Raw genomic sequence first — 17,378 nt, forward strand, 5'->3', positions numbered from 1 at the left:
GCACATAGGTAGCACATGACCTTTACAGGTCGACGCATGATTTGTACAAGTCAGCCTATATGTCTAACATGTTGGCACATGGCTTTCTTAGGTCGACCTATGCAACGAAATTTTCCAAAAATTCATAATTTTCTCAAATCTTTTGCATTCCTTTTGCCTCCAAACATGCATGCATATAAATACTTCATACATGTATCATTTTCTAGTAAGGTTTCTAGAGTGTAAAACTTATACAAAATATGGATTTCAAAGCATTATCATCATCTTCAACCTTTTTCTATGCATACATACAATCAAACTACACATAAACATTTTTTGATTGGGTGTCATCTAGATTAGTGTTGATAACGTCCAATTTTGGTTGATTGTACTGTAAATTGGGTTGAGAACTTTGAGGATTTCAAATCAGAAAACCGAGTTGGGTTTTCCTTCAAGATCTTTTAGGGTTTCAAGGTTTCGGATAAGATTACGCAATTTAGATCCGATCAAGTGAAGTCTTTGAAGAACGGGAGGTTCTTGCAAAAGAGTAGTGTGGGACGGTGGATCGCATTGGTAAATCTTGGGTTTCAACAAGTGCGCCTTTGGAATTCAATCGAGTGAGAGCTTTGAAGAACAATGGGGTTTCTTACAAAGAAGTAGCGTGAGACGGTGAGTCAAAGTAGCATTGTTAGTTACTTGATCAAGCTTTGATCAAGGGAAGATAAGGTGTCAGAATCAACATCAAACTTTGAATGTGTAGGGTTGGATTGATACATCTCTCTTGTATTCATATATTTGCGAAGTAAGATATATTACATTATCTCAATTTGAATTCGAATTGAGGGTAGACGTACCAATAGCAAGATCGATTGGGGAACTGTCAAAATAAATCTTTGTGTACTCTCTCTCTCTCTCTCTCTCAGATGTGTAGACGTACTAATAGCAATAGCAAGGTCGAATTGAGGGTAGACGTATCAATGGCAAAGTTGATTGTAGGCTCTATTAGATGTGTCAAAATAAATCCTTGTGTACCAATATGTGAAGGTGGTGGAAATAGAGACATATGAAAATATAGTAGTTATACCATGTTCGCAAATAAGTCTTAAATGATATGTCCGATAATATTTTATTTAACGAAAATATGATGGGAAATAATGTAAGAGGTTATTTTTATAGGAGGTAAAGATTTTTCAATTTAGATCTTCTCATTCATGCTCTTTCCGTACTATTTATATTTCTCTTAATCTCATCTTATCTCTTTATTATGTTACACACGCACACGCACACGCGCTCACACTCACACGCACACACACGCACACTCACACACACACATACAGACACACACGCACGCACACGCACACACACACACACAAATATACAAGTCTGATCCAAGTCTGATATGTTTGGATTGATTAATATATCTTTGGTTGAACATTGTTTTTCATGGATGTGTTTGATATGTTCCTGCATGAGTAAATTTGGTAGGTTTCTATTATTAATTTTTGTTTATCTTTGCCAAATTATTTTTACCATGCATTAGATAAAGGGTTATCTGATCATTATCTGATGATTTTGTATGGTGAAGGGTTACTCGGGATTTTGATTCTCTTCTTAAAGTATATATAATTCACTGTGTTTTATTTTGTATCGAAAATTAATGAAAAAAAATTGTTATTAACAAATCAATGAATATAAGATAATTTTATTTGAATTGACGTGAAGAATAGGTTTTTTTCTTTTGGGGTTTATGGAATTGTAGTAACAAAATCGTTTTAAAATTTGATTTTAGTTCTAGATTATTCTGTTGTAAACCGTAAATACGCATACTATGTACTTATATATACATATATTAATGATTGTAAAATAATTACAAGAAGCTGGTTTGCCCGAGAGGTTAAGGGGGAAGACTTAAGATCTTCTGCACTTAAGTGCGCATGGGTTCGAACCCCATAGCCAGCATTTTTTATTTAGAGACAATATTATAGCCGGTTCGAACCCCATAGCCAGCATTTACTATATATATATATATATATATATATGATTTTGGTTTTAAATAAACTCTTGATAGATTGGATCAATATCATGGTTGAACTACACTAACTTTTGAGAACGAGCTCTTATGAATGTCTCTCATATTCAACATAGGGTGCCATGCCCTACCTTTTCCTTTCTAGATCCACCTAATTCTTCTTCTTAACCCAAATATTCACATGCCTATAATATTCAACCTAGATATAATGTGATCAACAAGCCTTCTTTTGCATAAGCAATAAACAATTTGATGTGTCATTTTGATGAGTGAGTTGTCTAAACCTAATATCAATGGAGATCAAATAGAAATCGTATTTCATGAGGAGGAATATATTGTTGGTGTTGAACAATGAAAAAATTGATATGGTCGTACGATATGGCCAAAAGGAACTAAATTGTTGAGGAAGGTGAAAGAGATTCATTGTAAACTTATGGATCAGTGGAAGTGTATTGAAAATTGATGAATTAATTCACTTTGTAAAGGATTATATGTGCTATCATTTTCATATGTGGAAGACCTTAAGAGGGTGCAATCAGTTCATTCTTGGAATATCAACCTAGGTTTTCTCAAGTTGTTCAATTTGAGCAAGGATTTCAATCTGAATGTGCAACACCAAACTAACTTTCAAGTGTGTACTCGTATATATGAAATAACATAAATAATTGCTACACCCATCTGCATGGATAATATCATACATAAATCTACTTTTTTTATGATAGTTTTGGTTATTATGTACACATCTTACTGGATATCGACATATCAGGTACACTTCATGATAAAATATTGGTTGAAATGACATGTTTTTCTTTCTGAGTAAGAAAATTTACCAAAATTTTGTAACTTTTGTAAAAATTTGGTTCATGCTATTGGTGAATGCAAAAAGACTAAAGCGGTTCAAGAATACAAGGCAAGAAAGATTGAAAATGTATTTCAAAAAATTAAAGACATTTTTGGACTTGCCTAAAAAAGCATACAGGGTACAGGATAAGTCGCGATTGACACGTTACATTGGTTGTGATTGATCCTAAGCTCTTTCGTCTAATGGAACATGTCAATTTCGAGCGTGAACATTACCTAAAATTATATTTATTGTGTGTAATTTCTTCGACGGAGATTATGACAAACCAAACAAAGACTAGTTTTCAAGCATTCATGCAACAATATCACCTATGCACAAAAGACAGTTTGATTGGAATAAATATACTAACAAAAAATTTCAGGTCCCTGTCCGGCAGGTTTAATAATGTTCATATATACATGACCAAGATATTTGCCAAAACCTGCCTAAAAAAACTCCAACAGGAGATTATGAATGGATGAAAACTAGATAAATAATTAATCTAATAAATTATAACACAACTAGACCCCTCTGGAATTTTGATGTACACAAATTAATAACTCGGAACTATGACCACCCAATCACACTACCCATTCGACAAAACGAGATCTAGACCAAGTTGTACCTTGGACAGTTGACAACATTCTTATACTGAAAATGATCAGCAAATGAGACCTCTGTCGTTCACAGGCCAACCCACTTCACCCATCTGAAAATCCGCCCAACTCTCAACGGCAACCCATAGTCTTTGGTAATAGCAGGATCTCTTCTAGCAACATCAGGTTCCGACCAAACGTATACCCCACGTTCTTGCTTACTGCCAGGTACAGTATTATCCAAGATAACAGCGACGAGAAAAGCTATCACCATGTGCAGCGAAAATATCGTGTTCAGGATATAGTTCAACTGCAAAAGAATTGTATCCACAAGTGCTTTTTAGAGTGAGAAAAACTGACTCATCAACCAACAGTACATACATTTATCAGTTAAGTATGGAACTAAGGAGCCCATAATATTATAAAACTAACTGCTAAAAATAACAAGGGAACCACGAGTTTAGGATGACTATCGGTGTAAGTTTATCATCTAGTCCACTGCATCATGAATTCATTATGTAATATTACCATATAGAGTAGTAACATACATCTACTTAACACAATCGATAAGCAGTGGCTAGTTACTAGCTTATCAACCCTGAAACAACATGCCAGGATGCTTTCAAAAAAACATGATACAAGCAGAAATCTAAATGAAAAGCCAAGAGTAGTTGACAGTTTATAGCAGCAACAAATTTCACTATTGAATATGAGGGTGGTTTCTATTCATTTACAAAATCATGGAGATAGACATGCATATGCCATGATGCAGTTTTCATAGGCTAACCCTAACCAATGGAAGTGTGATGTTTCTTTTTTTGTAAATTTATGCAAGTGTTATCTATGAAGCATGAAAACCCCTGGATATAGAAATGTCCATGTGTTTAACTCGCGTCGCACACCAACCACCCTTCGCCATCCAAACGACACATGCCAGACTCCTCAACAAGATTTCCAAAAAAACACTTTGGGTTTCCTTCAACGCGCTGCCAACACTTCTTTGACACTCATCAAACACAAGTACACAGCTACAATGAGAATGAACAAACTTTTTTTTGCAAGGACTAGAAACAAAAAGGCTTTTTAAAGTAATATAATAGTACTTTAATTGGGCATTTTAAAAGGTTCTCAACTCTTATTTCATACACACATTATCATCTCTGCCCTTCATCTTACTTTCACAGCTTCCTTTTTCTGGTCTCCTAATTTATCTGTTATGCTCTTCATCTCATTTGGCAGTCATCTTGATTTTCAATTTAAATATTTTTATAAATGATGCTCATATCTAATTTTATGGAACATTTTATATATATTTCCATGTTGGTGTCCTATATTTTGGACTTAAGCCATGCTAATGTGTTTGTATCGTGTCCGGTGTTCATGCCGGTCTCGGTGTTTCATAAGTGTTATAGTAATTAGCAAATTTCAATCACAGAATTTGACGACATCAAAGTCAAGCATAAGATTCACAATAATAAATGAAATGACAGAGAAGCATACCCCTCCATATTTGCTTTGGAAAGGCCCGTGAGAAGCCACAATGTAAGGCTGAAAATAACTTGGCACTGACATGTTGGAATTTGGAGAGATGCCATATTGTTGAAAATATGCAGGTATGGAAAGAGAGAAGAACAGTGATAATCCAATTATGATGATATTGCGAGAGCTTCCAGCCTCACTATAACGTAGATTGGACAAGCCCAATGCTGTAAGCATTGCCCACATAAAGCATAGGAGACCAGCAACCATGACTGCAGGAATTGAAGCAATGAACCCTCCAACCTTCCCTGTTATATAGTAAATTTAAACATGGTGTATTTACAATATAAAACAAAATTCTATAGATGAGAGAATGAAAAAAACATAAATGTGCATCACAAAAGAAGCCAGCAGTCTGCTGCAATAAACTAATCAAGGAATAAACTGAATATCCTAAAATCCAATGACTCATCATCAAGTTCCAAAAACCCAACCGCCACAAGAAATCAAAATCTTATTTGTTCCATGAACTTGTTAGTATAACCACTTTTCTATGCCAAACATGTTGATGGGGAAACATGCAGAGTGCATTTGATAATCTGCAATCCACTTCCATCATAGACACTATTTGCCTTGTGGCAAAATTTTATGCCATCATAGCAAATATAGTTTCAGGCATTGCAGTTAAGTTTTAACCAAAAATATAATAATTTAAAGGCAGACAAAGCACACTGATTAAACATGTGGCTATATGTATGAAGTACAGCGATGTAGAATAGCAGCTGTCTATGTCCAGTAAATATCAAACAAAACACAATAATAAGTTTTTTAATAAAACTATTATTGGACAGATGAAATATGAAGCAATGAAGTACTAGGAGGGAGAAAAAGGCATCCTTCAAAATGAATAAAGAACAAAAAAGAAAAAAACTCAAATTTTGGGAAGCCTACAAAAATAGGACACACACTGACTGTGTTAATTGTTCTGAAATTTAATACTAGGATATATTACAGCAATGGTTTTGGTTTTTCATCTCCAAAGGATATTCAGAAACACTAATTTTGTTCAACAGCTCTTCATCACAAGATGAACCGACAAAGGTAGATGCAAATGCAACAACAGAATGATAATTAGATACTTACCCACTAGTGATAACACTATCAGAAGGCATGCACCCAATTGAACTGCTCCGCGGCTTCCCATTTTAGTCACAGCAATTGTATGAACATTTTCAGTTAAAGTCGCAGATCCAGTTCCAGTACCCCAGAGACCAGCCAACACACTACAAAGACCTTCCAGACCAATTCCGCGACTAAGAACTCCAGGAGTTGGAGGTCTGGATGCTACCAATAATGAAGATGCGTGATATGAGCCAACCTATAAAGTTAAACAAATGAATATCAACAACACAGTACAGTGGTTATATAATCCTGCATACAGAGGGAGGAGAGAGAATGATAATATGATTCCAATTGTGATAAAGCATATAGCTAAGCTTTTTCATAGATCACTAAATTCTATTATTTGACTGATCTAGACAATATCTTTAAAATAAATAAAATCACAAGTTGCTTTTTGCAACGTTGAAACCTGAAATCTCATTTAGGGATAACAAAATCAATGACATGGACTGAAATTATATTACTATCCTAAACAGAAAATATAACAGTTTTAAAAACCAGCTCGGACAGCTGGTTGAACAGGGAGCCGGAGGGGTAACCGGTCGGAGCTGGCTATTGGATCGGCCATGTAATCAAACCAGTGGGAACCGGCGTAAACCGGTCAAAACCGGAAAAACCGATGAACCCAGGGTTTTGTAAACGGAGCGTTAATGCCTGTTCTCTTTTTTTTCTTCTTAAAAGTCAAAACTATGCTGTTTAATAAAAAAAAAAACTAACAAAACTTCAAAATAGAAAATAGATTCTAGAAATTAAAATTTAGAGCATAGTAAAAATTAAAAATCTCATCATCATGCTTTTATCGCTGTTAAAGAAAGAAAATTTTAAAAAAATTAATAGACATGGAAATCTATTTACTCAAGGATATTTTTGACATTTTTTAGGTGTCAATAGTTTTTTTTAGAGCTTTTAGAGACCGGGTCATCCGGTTATAAACCTGACTTAATACTTATGCAACTTTATTATTAAGACAAAATTATGTGACCGAGCCATCCAATTTTATCCGAGTCAGTCATGCGGTTCAATGAGTGACTTTTTAGTTTGACCACCGACTCCTTGATCCTGTGACGTTGTCGGGTTGATGATGGAGCCAGTTATTACTTATTAAAACATTGATAACAAATATCATTTGATCAGGTGAAAACAATAAGACGGGTTCGAAACCTGTATTTTTAAAGGAATAAGCTAAAACTTAAGAAGAAATGGGTAAACCAAACCGAAGAATTGCATGAAATACCCCTGCTTTGTGTATGGTAGGCCGGTTCTCTTATTCGTCGAATCTCATTGTTAACATCGCCGTACTAAATAGCAAAGCTCATTTTTAAATTTGGATCTGATATATGAACTATATTCATGCCCCCAGTCTCTTAAGTCTGAAGTTTTTATCTTCAATATCATGTGTTGCAGTTAACATGAAGTGACACTGACAGTAGATTTTAAGTAAACATCGTATTCATATTTCTTAACTCATCATATAAACCATTCATTAAAGATATTATGTTAGGTGTAAATCATAATTTGATCCATGTAGACGACCCCACTTAGTGGGATAGCTTGGTTGTTGTTGTTGTAAGTCATATTTTTTATTGAGCTTGGAACATATGTAAGAAATGGAACAGCTTTTTACATACAATACAGCATTCATATCATACAGAATGCAAAAGATCCAGCAGATGGTCTTTACTCGATTAAATACAATCAAGTTACTACCAACATATTCAGAATCAAGATAAATAAATGCAGTCCAGGAAACAAAATAGAAAGAAATAAAAAAGACAAGAATCTAACCGAATCCACAGATGAGATTAAGGAAACCACGCACATCACAACAGCCAATTTCCAGTTGAAGACAGGAGTACCCCATTGCAATGGATAGGGAAATTTAAACCATGAGGATGATTTCAGTGCGTGAGAAGTATCAATTCGACAATGTTTCATCCTTGAAATATGCTTTCTGCAGTGTTCTGAAACCATATTTGAGGCAGGTATGTTTACGTCACACCCTTTGTAGTTGTAGGCTCCAGCTTCAGTCAGCAAGAAAGCAACTGCCCATGTAATTGCCAAACCCAAAGGAACCTGCAAATTAGGAAGCAAAAAAAACTGAGAAGGATATAATGGCATTACACTTACAACAGAAATTTATTTTCATTACTGAAGAGTAACTCAGAAGGATATTGTGGTGTTACACTTACTGCATATATAAGAAATATGCGGTGTCCAAAAACAGATAGTTTACGAAGATACTGCAGAAAGCAATGTATAATGAATTGTCAGCACAGTACAATGATCAATACCATAGACAAAGTAGGAACTTGAATTCATGAAACTTACAAGAGAAAAAACAATAACTACTAAGATCTGTATTGCACCAATCTCAAGACATGTGCCAACTAGAGGAAAACCATAACCATAAAATGAAAGTCCAACTGCAGCAATGGTTGGGGATACAACAACAGGATTGATAAACCTGAAATTGACACGAGAAACATATTACTTTTATTTCATTCACAAAAGTAATCAAATCATGGTGAGCAATCATTACATGGGGGGTCAAAAATCTAGAGACACTTGTCATGATGGATGAAAAATACAACTTACGTCGGTACAATAAGTTACTGTGCCTCTGATAGTTAGAGACCTATAACATGTTAATAGTTTAATCCTCACAGGAATCGGCCCAACATTAGCATAAGAAATCCATTTGAACAGTCTGAATAGTACATAGATAGATGGAGGGAGATGGAGGACTATTTCCTCCAGTATTTGGAAGAATCATTAAGGTGGGTTTGGAGTGGAAAACACTCAAAGCAGGCCAGGGGAACCTAAATAAACACCATCCTTTTCATGAATACCAACCTCTAAAACCTCCCACAGTTGGTTTCTACTGTAATTAATCTTCCATGACTATTCAATACAATCCACATCAGTTAGCGTGGCTATGACAGCTAGAGGCCTAGAACATGTAAATAGTGTAATCCTCACAGAAATCGGACCAACATTGGCATAAGAAACCCATTTTTGAACATAGTCTGGATACTAGATGGAGAGCTATTTTCTCCCATGTTTGGAAGAATCATTAAAGTGGGTTTGGAGTGGAAAACACTCAAAGCAGAGGCCAAGGGAACCTGAATACCATCCTCCTCACTGCTACCACCCTCTAAAACCTCCTAGTTGGTTTCTACTGTAATTAGTCTCTCACAACTGTTCAACACAATCCAAATAATTTATAAATATTCACTCTAGGCAGCAATATATCATCAGATATTGACTATGACAGTATTGAATCATTAAGGTGGGTTTGGTGTGGAAAACACTCAAAGCAGAGGCAGGGAAACACAAATACCATCTTCCTCACTGCCACAATCTCTAAAACCTCCCACATATAGTTGGTTTCTACATTCTTTAATCTTCCCCGACTGTTCCATACAATCCATATAAGTTACTGTGACTCTGACAGTTAGAGACTGTTGTAATACAGCTCATTATGAGCTGCTGTCCTGTACAGCTCATTATGACTTGATTAGCATTTATAGGTTATAAGGAGAATAATTACCATTCCCTTATTTAGATAGATTTATAGTCTATAAATACTTCTTATGTATTCTTTACAAAAATATATAAAACTTTACATATTTCTACATGGTATCAGAGCACCCGATTCTAGGGGCTCTGCTTCCGCGCTCAAAACACTAGCCGTTCTTATTACGGCCCTTTTTCTTGGTCAAGGTTCCCTTTCTCTTGGAACCCTAGTGATCTCGGTGACTTGGCAGCCGTCGTGCACCGCTCAACCGCCGTTGCAGATCCGGATGGTTTCACCTTCATTGCTGTTTTTCAGGACAGCTTTCTTGCTGTTTCTTGATTGTTTGGGTGTCATCTTTGTTTGTGTTTCTCACAGGCAGCCCTTCGATCCTCTCCTAACAGTAGATCTCGATCCTCTCCTGGCTCGAGACGGTTGTTTCTCTTTATGGACTCCTTAAGTAAGTTCTCTAACACTAGTTCTCTGACCATGACTGGTAAGAACTCTAGCTTCTTAGCTTTAAATGCCTCTTGTTCTAAAGATATATGGATTATTGACTCCGGTGCAACTGATCACATGACTCCATATATGTCATATCTCTCTTCTTATTCACCTTTACCTAATAAACGTCATATTACCGTTGCAAATGGGTCCCAAACCCCGATTGTCGGATCTGGTAATATCCGCCTAAGCCCATCTCTCCACCTAAATCATGTGCTTCATGTTCCTAAGCTTTCTAACAATCTTTTGTCCATCCATAAACTCACTAAAGACTTGAACTGTGTTGTAACCTTTTTTCATTCTCATTGTGTTTTTCGGGACCTTGCCACAGGGAAGGCGATTGGAATTGCTGAGGAACAGAACGGGTTATATTGTCTGCCTCATAATGAAAGCAAGTGTCATCAGGCTGGTTCAGAGTCATGGGCAAATACTCAAATATGGCTCCAACACAAGCGTCTTGGACATCCTCCTTTCCGCATGCTCGAGTCTCTATTCCCTCACTTATTTACCAAAGTGTCTGTTGATTCCTTTCATTGTGATGTGTGCCAGTTTGCCAAATCCCATCGAGCAACCTATTCCCCTAGTGATACTAGGAGTGTCGAACCCTTTGATCTTGTTCATTCTGATGTATGGGGGCCGTCATCCATTTCCAATATTTCTGGTGCAAAATGGTATGTTACTTTTATTGATGACTGTACTCGGGTTACATGGGTTTTTCTTATGAAAGATAAGTCTGAAGTGTATCAATTGTTTGTTAACTTTTTTCAAATGGTTAAAACACAGTTTGGGAAACCTATTAAAAGGTTACGGTCAGACAATGGTAAGGAGTATGTAAACCAAAATTTTCACAATTTTCTCAAAACTAATGGTGTTGTTCATGAGTTGACTTATGTTGACACTCCACAACAAAATGGGGTTGCTGAAACAAAAAATCGTCATCTTCTTGAAATCACCCGAGCATTACGCTTTCAAATGAATGTTCCTAAATTTTATTGGGGGGAAGCTGTCTTGACCTCTGCTTATTTAATCAATAGGTTACCTTCTAGGGTGTTATCTGGTGTTAGTCCTGTGCAGGTCCTGACTCGATTCTTTCCGTCCGTGCCCATTATGTCAAGTCTTCAGAATCGTGTCTTTGGTTGTTCTGCCTTTGTCCATGTTCATGGTCCTCATCGGGGTAAGTTAGATCCTCGGGCTATTAAATGTATCTTCATAGGATATGCTTCAGATAAGAAGGGGTACAAGTGTTATCATCCTCCTAGTCGTCGTGTCCATATATCCATGGATGTTACTTTCCAGGAATCTGAGTCTTTTTATTCCAGTCCTCAGCTTCAGGGGGAGTATAATCAAGAAGCTGAGTCTTCAGAGTTGTCGGTCCTTCTAGTTATTCCTCTATTACAGGACCCAGAGCCGTCTCCTGAGTTGTCTGTTCTTCATGTTATTCCAGTAATACAGGAGCCCTTGATGCCTAATGAGGATGGTGGTGATGTACCAATACCGGTGCATAATAATGTTGACAGATACAAGTTACAGTTCCAGCGAAAAAGATGGAAAGGTAAACCCGTTCTGCCCCAACATGTCCAATCGTCTGAACCTGAGGTAAGTGTTCCTAACCCTGAGCCTAGTAATTCTTGTGAGCCAAAGCTTGATGACCTACCTATTGCTTTGAGAAAAGAAAAAAGGTCTTGTACCAAATACCCTATATCCCAGTTTATGTCTACTGAAAAGCTTTCTGTGCAGCATCAGAGTTTTATTTCAGCTATTGACTCTATTAGAGTCCCTGCATCAGTACAAGAAGCATTAAAGGATAAGAACTGGATTCAAGCCGTGAATGAAGAGATACATGCACTAGAGAAAAATGGGACTTGGGATATTATTGAGAAGCCAAAAGACAAGAGGCCAGTAGGCTGCAGGTGGATATATACGGTAAAATACCGATCCGACGGCACACTCGACAGATATAAGGCGAGGCTAGTTGCAAAGGGATACACCCAGACCTATGGAATTGATTATGAAGAAACATTTGCTCCAGTAGCAAAAATGAACACCGTAAGAATCATTCTTTCCTTAACAGCTCACTTTGATTGGGAGTTGCAACACTTTGATGTGAAAAATGCTTTCTTGCATGGAGATTTGGAGGAAGAGGTGTATATGGAGATCCCACCCGGATATGACCCTACTTCAGGAAGTAATAAGGTTTGCAGGTTAAAGAAGGCCATATATGGGCTCAAGCAATCTCCACGGACTTGGTTTGGGAGGCTCACTCATGTTATGGTGTCCTTGGGTTATAAACAAAGCCAAGGTGATCATACTGTCTTTATAATGCATGCTCAAAATGGTAAACTCACTCTTTTGTTAGTCTACGTAGACGATATGATCAGAGCAGGTAATGATGAATTTGAGAAGAAGAACTTGAGGAAGGAGTTGGCAGCTCAGTTTGAAATCAAGGACCTTGGAAAGTTGAAATATTTCCTAGGTATGGAGGTAGCATACTCAAAACAAGGCATTTTCATTTCTCAGAGAAAATATGTCCTTGACCTTCTCAAAGAGACTGGCAAGTTGGGTTGTAAACCCACCAGAGTGCCTATAGAGCAAAACCACAGGATTGAGAGTGATGAGGAAAGCCCAAGGGTTGATAAAGCTCAATACTAGAGACTTGAGGGAAAGCTCATTTATCTATCTCACACCAGGCCTGACATAGCTTATTCGGTTAGTGTTGTCAGTCAATTCATGCATGACCCTCAGGAGAGGCACTTACAGGCCGTGGATAGAATCTTGCAGGATCTAAAGATGAGCCCAGGAAGAGGCTACTGTTCAAGAAAAGTGAGCAGTTGTCTATGGAGGTTTATACTGATGCAGATTATGCAGGATCGATTGTTGACAGGAGATCCACCACTGGATATTGTATGTTCCTAGGTGGAAATTTAGTGACATGGAGGAGCAAGAAACAGAATGTAGTTTCCAGATCAAGTGCAGACGCAGAATTTAGAGCCATGGCTCAAGGAGTTTGTGAATTGTTATGGATGAAGATCATTCTAGATGACTTGAAAATAAAGTATGAAGCTCCTATGAGACTTTTCTGCGATAATAAGTCTGCCATTAGTATTGCTCACAATCCGGTCCAACACGACAGAACAAAGCATATAGAGATAGACCGACACTTCATCAAAGAGAAATTGGATAGTGGTCTTATTTCTACACAGTATGTCCCATCAGGACTTCAATTAGTTGATGTGCTCACCAAAGGACTTCCCTTGGAGCGGTTTCGAGATCTTACGTGCAAGCTGGGGGATCTTACGTGCAAGCTGGGGATGATAGATATCCATTCCCCAACTTGAGGGGGAGTGTTTTAATATTAGTATTATTATTATTATTATTATTAGAATATGTTGAATATCATACAGCTCATTATGACTTGATTAGCATTTATAGGTTATAAGGAGAATAATTATCATTCCCTTATTTAGATAGATTTATAGTCTATAAATACCTCTTATGTATTCTTTACAAAAATATATAAAATTTTACATATTTCTACAGAGACATATAACATGCAAATAGTTTAATCCTCACAGAATTCGGACCAACATTGGCATAAGAAATCCAGTTTTGAACACAGTCTGGATACTAGATGAACAGGGGTGGAGGACTATTTCCTCCGGTGTTTGGAAGAATCATTAAGGTGGGTTTGAACTTTGAAGTGGAAGACACTCAAAGCAGATGCCAGGGGAACCTAAACACCACCCTCCTCACTGCTACCACCTTCTAAAACATTCCACAAACAGTTGGGTTCTACTGTAATTAATTTTCCATGGATGTTCAACACAATCCATATATTTGATAAATATTCATTCTAGGCATCGATATATCAACAAATGTTGACTATGACATTGTCGAATCATTAAGGTGAGTTTGGAGTGGAAAACACTCAAAGCTGAGGCCAGGGAATCATAAACACCATCCTACTCACTGCTACCAACCTCTAAAACGTCCCACATATAGGTTTCTACTGTAATTAATCTTCCACAACTATTCAACAAAATCCATATAATTTATAAATATTCACTCTAGGCAACGAAATTTTAAAAAATGTTGACTATGACATTATCGAAGAAAACAAAATACTCCTCCTCATTACACATACAAAACCGAACTAGCTATGTGCTGTCCAAACATAAATTGAAAGGAATAGCATACTACACATAACTATTACCAAGTGGAAAAATTGTACTCAATTATGCTACACTTATTTATTTTAAATATTAATTTTTAAAAATAATTAAACAAGGCACAGGCACATTTGCATGTAAGAATGCTCTCGGCTTCTTAAACTTGATCTCCTAGATGCTATCGGAAAGTTGTCCAACCAACCAACCAACTATTAATTATAGGCATTATTCATTAAAGATTATGTTTAAATAAAAATAATTAAAGAGAAACAACAATTTCCTTTCAAAAATTCAAATAGATGACCGGAAACATATAACATGCTCTAAAGTACTATGCAATACTTATTTCCCTGTTGTGCTACTAACTCAGTTCTTCTTAACTGCATTATCTGCTATACTTTTACTTGAATTTCTCGACAATTAGAAGTTACCTACACTATTATGTATTGCCTCAATCCACACGAATAATTGTTGCTTGATGAAACAATGAAGCATGTCTTAAAGGCAAAAAAAAAAATACACGTGAAAATTTTCAAAAGCATACCTTACTAACAGGGACATAAGTCCGGTATATCCAAGGAAAGTTTGAAAAGCAGATCCAATAATTATAGCCCCCTGCAGCTCCTTCATTATATGTTTGAATTTCTGAAAATTGATATAGAACATTATCAGCAGCAATCTTAGTTTCAATTATTTCATCAAAGAAGATTAAAGCGTACATTTCAAAACCCGTAACATATCACGAACAACTAACAACAAAACCATTAATAAAACCAAAAATGCCGGTTATTTGGAACAAGAATGTGGACAACAACTAACATAGACATTTTCAGAAACATAAAAAAGAAGAAACACAAACATTTCATTAGTAATTGAAACTCCTGGGGAACAAGGGAAACCATTTAAATTGAACAACGGTGTAGCCAACAATTAAAATCACGTAAAACATAGTTAAGAAATACATACATTTCCATTTAATCCTTGAAATTCAGGTGAGTTGATGATTGCCAAAACTGGAGCCAGATAAACAAAAGAAGGCCCTTGTATCAAGGGCAACCTAGACCCAAAAATAGTATGCAAGAGTGTAGTCACTCCAGACACGAAAAGCACAGTAGATACCACTGCAGAAGTATCCTCCTATAGCAACTAACTCGATCAGAAAACAGTATTCACATAATAAAATAAATGAATCAAAAAAAATGAAATCACTCACATGAGTACCTCCCATGGCAGGAACAATGACGAGTGGAATGAGAATCAACGAACCTATTATAGAAATGTAATGCTGAATACCATATACACCAATGGGAACTGATGAAATAAAACAAAAATTCATCAGCATGAATCAAGATTCTTAACCAAAGTGAAAACATATGCATGTATTATACTATTAGCAAGGTTTTAAAAAATGGTCCACGACAGCAAAAACGGCCGCGACAAAACGCAGGTGTCAATATTGATACAGTTATTCTCGGTTTTTATGTTAAGCAAATTGTGGTTAATACACACCGCGACGACCACAATCGGTGTCGCAGTACCTATGTAGACAGTTTTATAAAATCTTCGCTATTAGTATTACTATTATTGTCTTTACCTAAACCAGGTGAGTCTCTTAGCTCATACTTCATATGTGAATGTCTCGACACAAATTCATCGTCATCGACAATCTGTGGCAAGGAACCAACAACTTCATCACTCCTCGCTGTTCTCCGAACCGGCAATTCCGCATTCGTCTGACCATTGATACTTGGAACTCCATCAGAGTCTTTCCGTTTCTTCACTACCAAATCCTTAGAAGGTAGAACTTTCGCCACGCCGTTTAAGGCCGGTGGAGTAGCTCTAACACGGCCTGCTTCAAGATCCGAATTCACGTCAGGCTCTTTAGACTTAATCGGCAAGCTTATCTGACCAGAATCACCGGCATTGGTCTCACCGGAGAATTTCGGCTTGAAACCAGTTTTCTTCGCCCATGAGGAAGGTGGAATCGGTTTACTTTCCGGCGTCGTCGCCGGTGACCATTGTACCGAGCGTTGGCGAGGTTTGGGATCGGGTTCGGACATTGGTGAAATGAACCTATCAGCGCATGATAGCTTCAACTGTCACAGATCTGAGTGAGGGAGTGGAGGTTTAGGGTTTTATTTCACACTATCGGAAGAGAGAACACGTCGGCAGTGCAATGAAAGAGAGCGCGAAAATGTGGTTAGTGACAGTGGGAACGGAAGTGGCAATGACGGATATTTTAACTAATTTGATGGATTTGTTTTCATTTTCATTTTTCTATATCGTTTTTGGGTTGTTATTCTCCATGAGTTTCTGTTCTACTCTGTGATAGTGGTAACTCTTGTAAAACTGGAAACAAAATATACTGTAACAGTGTGTGCATAACAAAAATAGACCTGTGTTTAATTAGGATTTAAAATAAAAGATATGATCGATTTTGTTTATTAAAACTCTTATTTAATTCGGATACTTCGTAATATTCAATTAAAATGATATAATTCTTTCATGGAAGGTAAAATCTTGTTGTATTCAATTAAAAAATTTGCTTTTAAGAAAATATTGTGGTATTAAAAAAAAGTAATAGTTTTGATGAACTATTTAATAAATTAAATTTTATCACATTTTATTCTAATTTTTATAAGATTTTTTTTAATAATTAAAAAATTTATAATTCAATGTAACATTTAGGCTTTGTTTGGCGATTTAGAGGGGAGAGAAAGAGAAGTCATGCATTTCATCTTATTTCATCACTTTCCATCACTTTTTATACCCTCCGATTTGGACGGAATGAGAAAATTGCTCTATTCCGTTATGAAATACTCAAACAATGAAATGACATATTTATTCCATCTCGTCCCGCTCCGCTCAATTTCACTATGTTCCGCTCAATTATACTCCATTCATTTTAGCGTATCCAAACATAATCTCAAAATCTTTTTAGTGCACGAGAAATATCCTTTTAACGAGTATAAGATTTTCAAGTTTCAAGTGCAACCAATGACTCTTCGCAATTCAATCCTAACTGAAAGCAAGTTAATTATATTATCTTTTATATATATATATATATATATATATATATATATATATATAT

At 36.4% G+C, this 17,378-nt stretch overlaps 1 protein-coding gene and 1 non-coding gene across 2 annotated transcripts; one reads left to right on the top strand and one right to left on the bottom strand.

Moving 5' to 3' along the window:
• Positions 1–1,855: 1,855 nt before the first annotated feature.
• TRNAL-UAA (transfer RNA leucine (anticodon UAA)) lies at positions 1,856–1,938 on the top strand. Its single transcript has one exon. It is a non-coding gene; the product is annotated as a tRNA-Leu (tRNA).
• Positions 1,939–3,179: 1,241 nt separating this feature from the next.
• On the bottom strand, positions 3,180–16,657 carry LOC127086593 (nucleobase-ascorbate transporter 12). Its single transcript, XM_051027375.1, has 10 exons — positions 15,882–16,657; positions 15,501–15,598; positions 15,254–15,424; positions 14,832–14,932; positions 8,435–8,570; positions 8,296–8,346; positions 7,892–8,179; positions 6,068–6,302; positions 4,946–5,232; positions 3,180–3,755 (listed from the first exon to the last, which is right to left on the bottom strand). The coding sequence occupies exons 1-10, from the start codon at positions 16,345–16,347 to the stop codon at positions 3,534–3,536; spliced, it is 2,055 nt and encodes a 684-aa protein (XP_050883332.1). The 5' UTR covers positions 16,348–16,657; the 3' UTR covers positions 3,180–3,533.
• Positions 16,658–17,378: the final 721 nt, after the last annotated feature.

This window comes from Lathyrus oleraceus, chromosome 5, assembly GCF_024323335.1.
Source record: "Lathyrus oleraceus cultivar Zhongwan6 chromosome 5, CAAS_Psat_ZW6_1.0, whole genome shotgun sequence".
Taxonomy (NCBI): domain Eukaryota; kingdom Viridiplantae; phylum Streptophyta; class Magnoliopsida; order Fabales; family Fabaceae; genus Lathyrus; species Lathyrus oleraceus.

Excerpts from the sequence above, each read along its gene's own strand:
- LOC127086593 (XM_051027375.1), bottom strand. The coding sequence starts at position 16,347 with ATGTCCGAACCCGATCCCAAACCTCGCCAACGCTCGGTACAATGGTCA. Across the intron at positions 14,933-15,253 it reads TTCAAGGATTAAATGGAAAT|AAATTCAAACATATAATGAA; the intron begins GTATGTATTTCT and ends ATCAATTTTCAG. Across the intron at positions 5,233-6,067 it reads GATAGTGTTATCACTAGTGG|GGAAGGTTGGAGGGTTCATT; the intron begins GTAAGTATCTAA and ends ACTATATAACAG.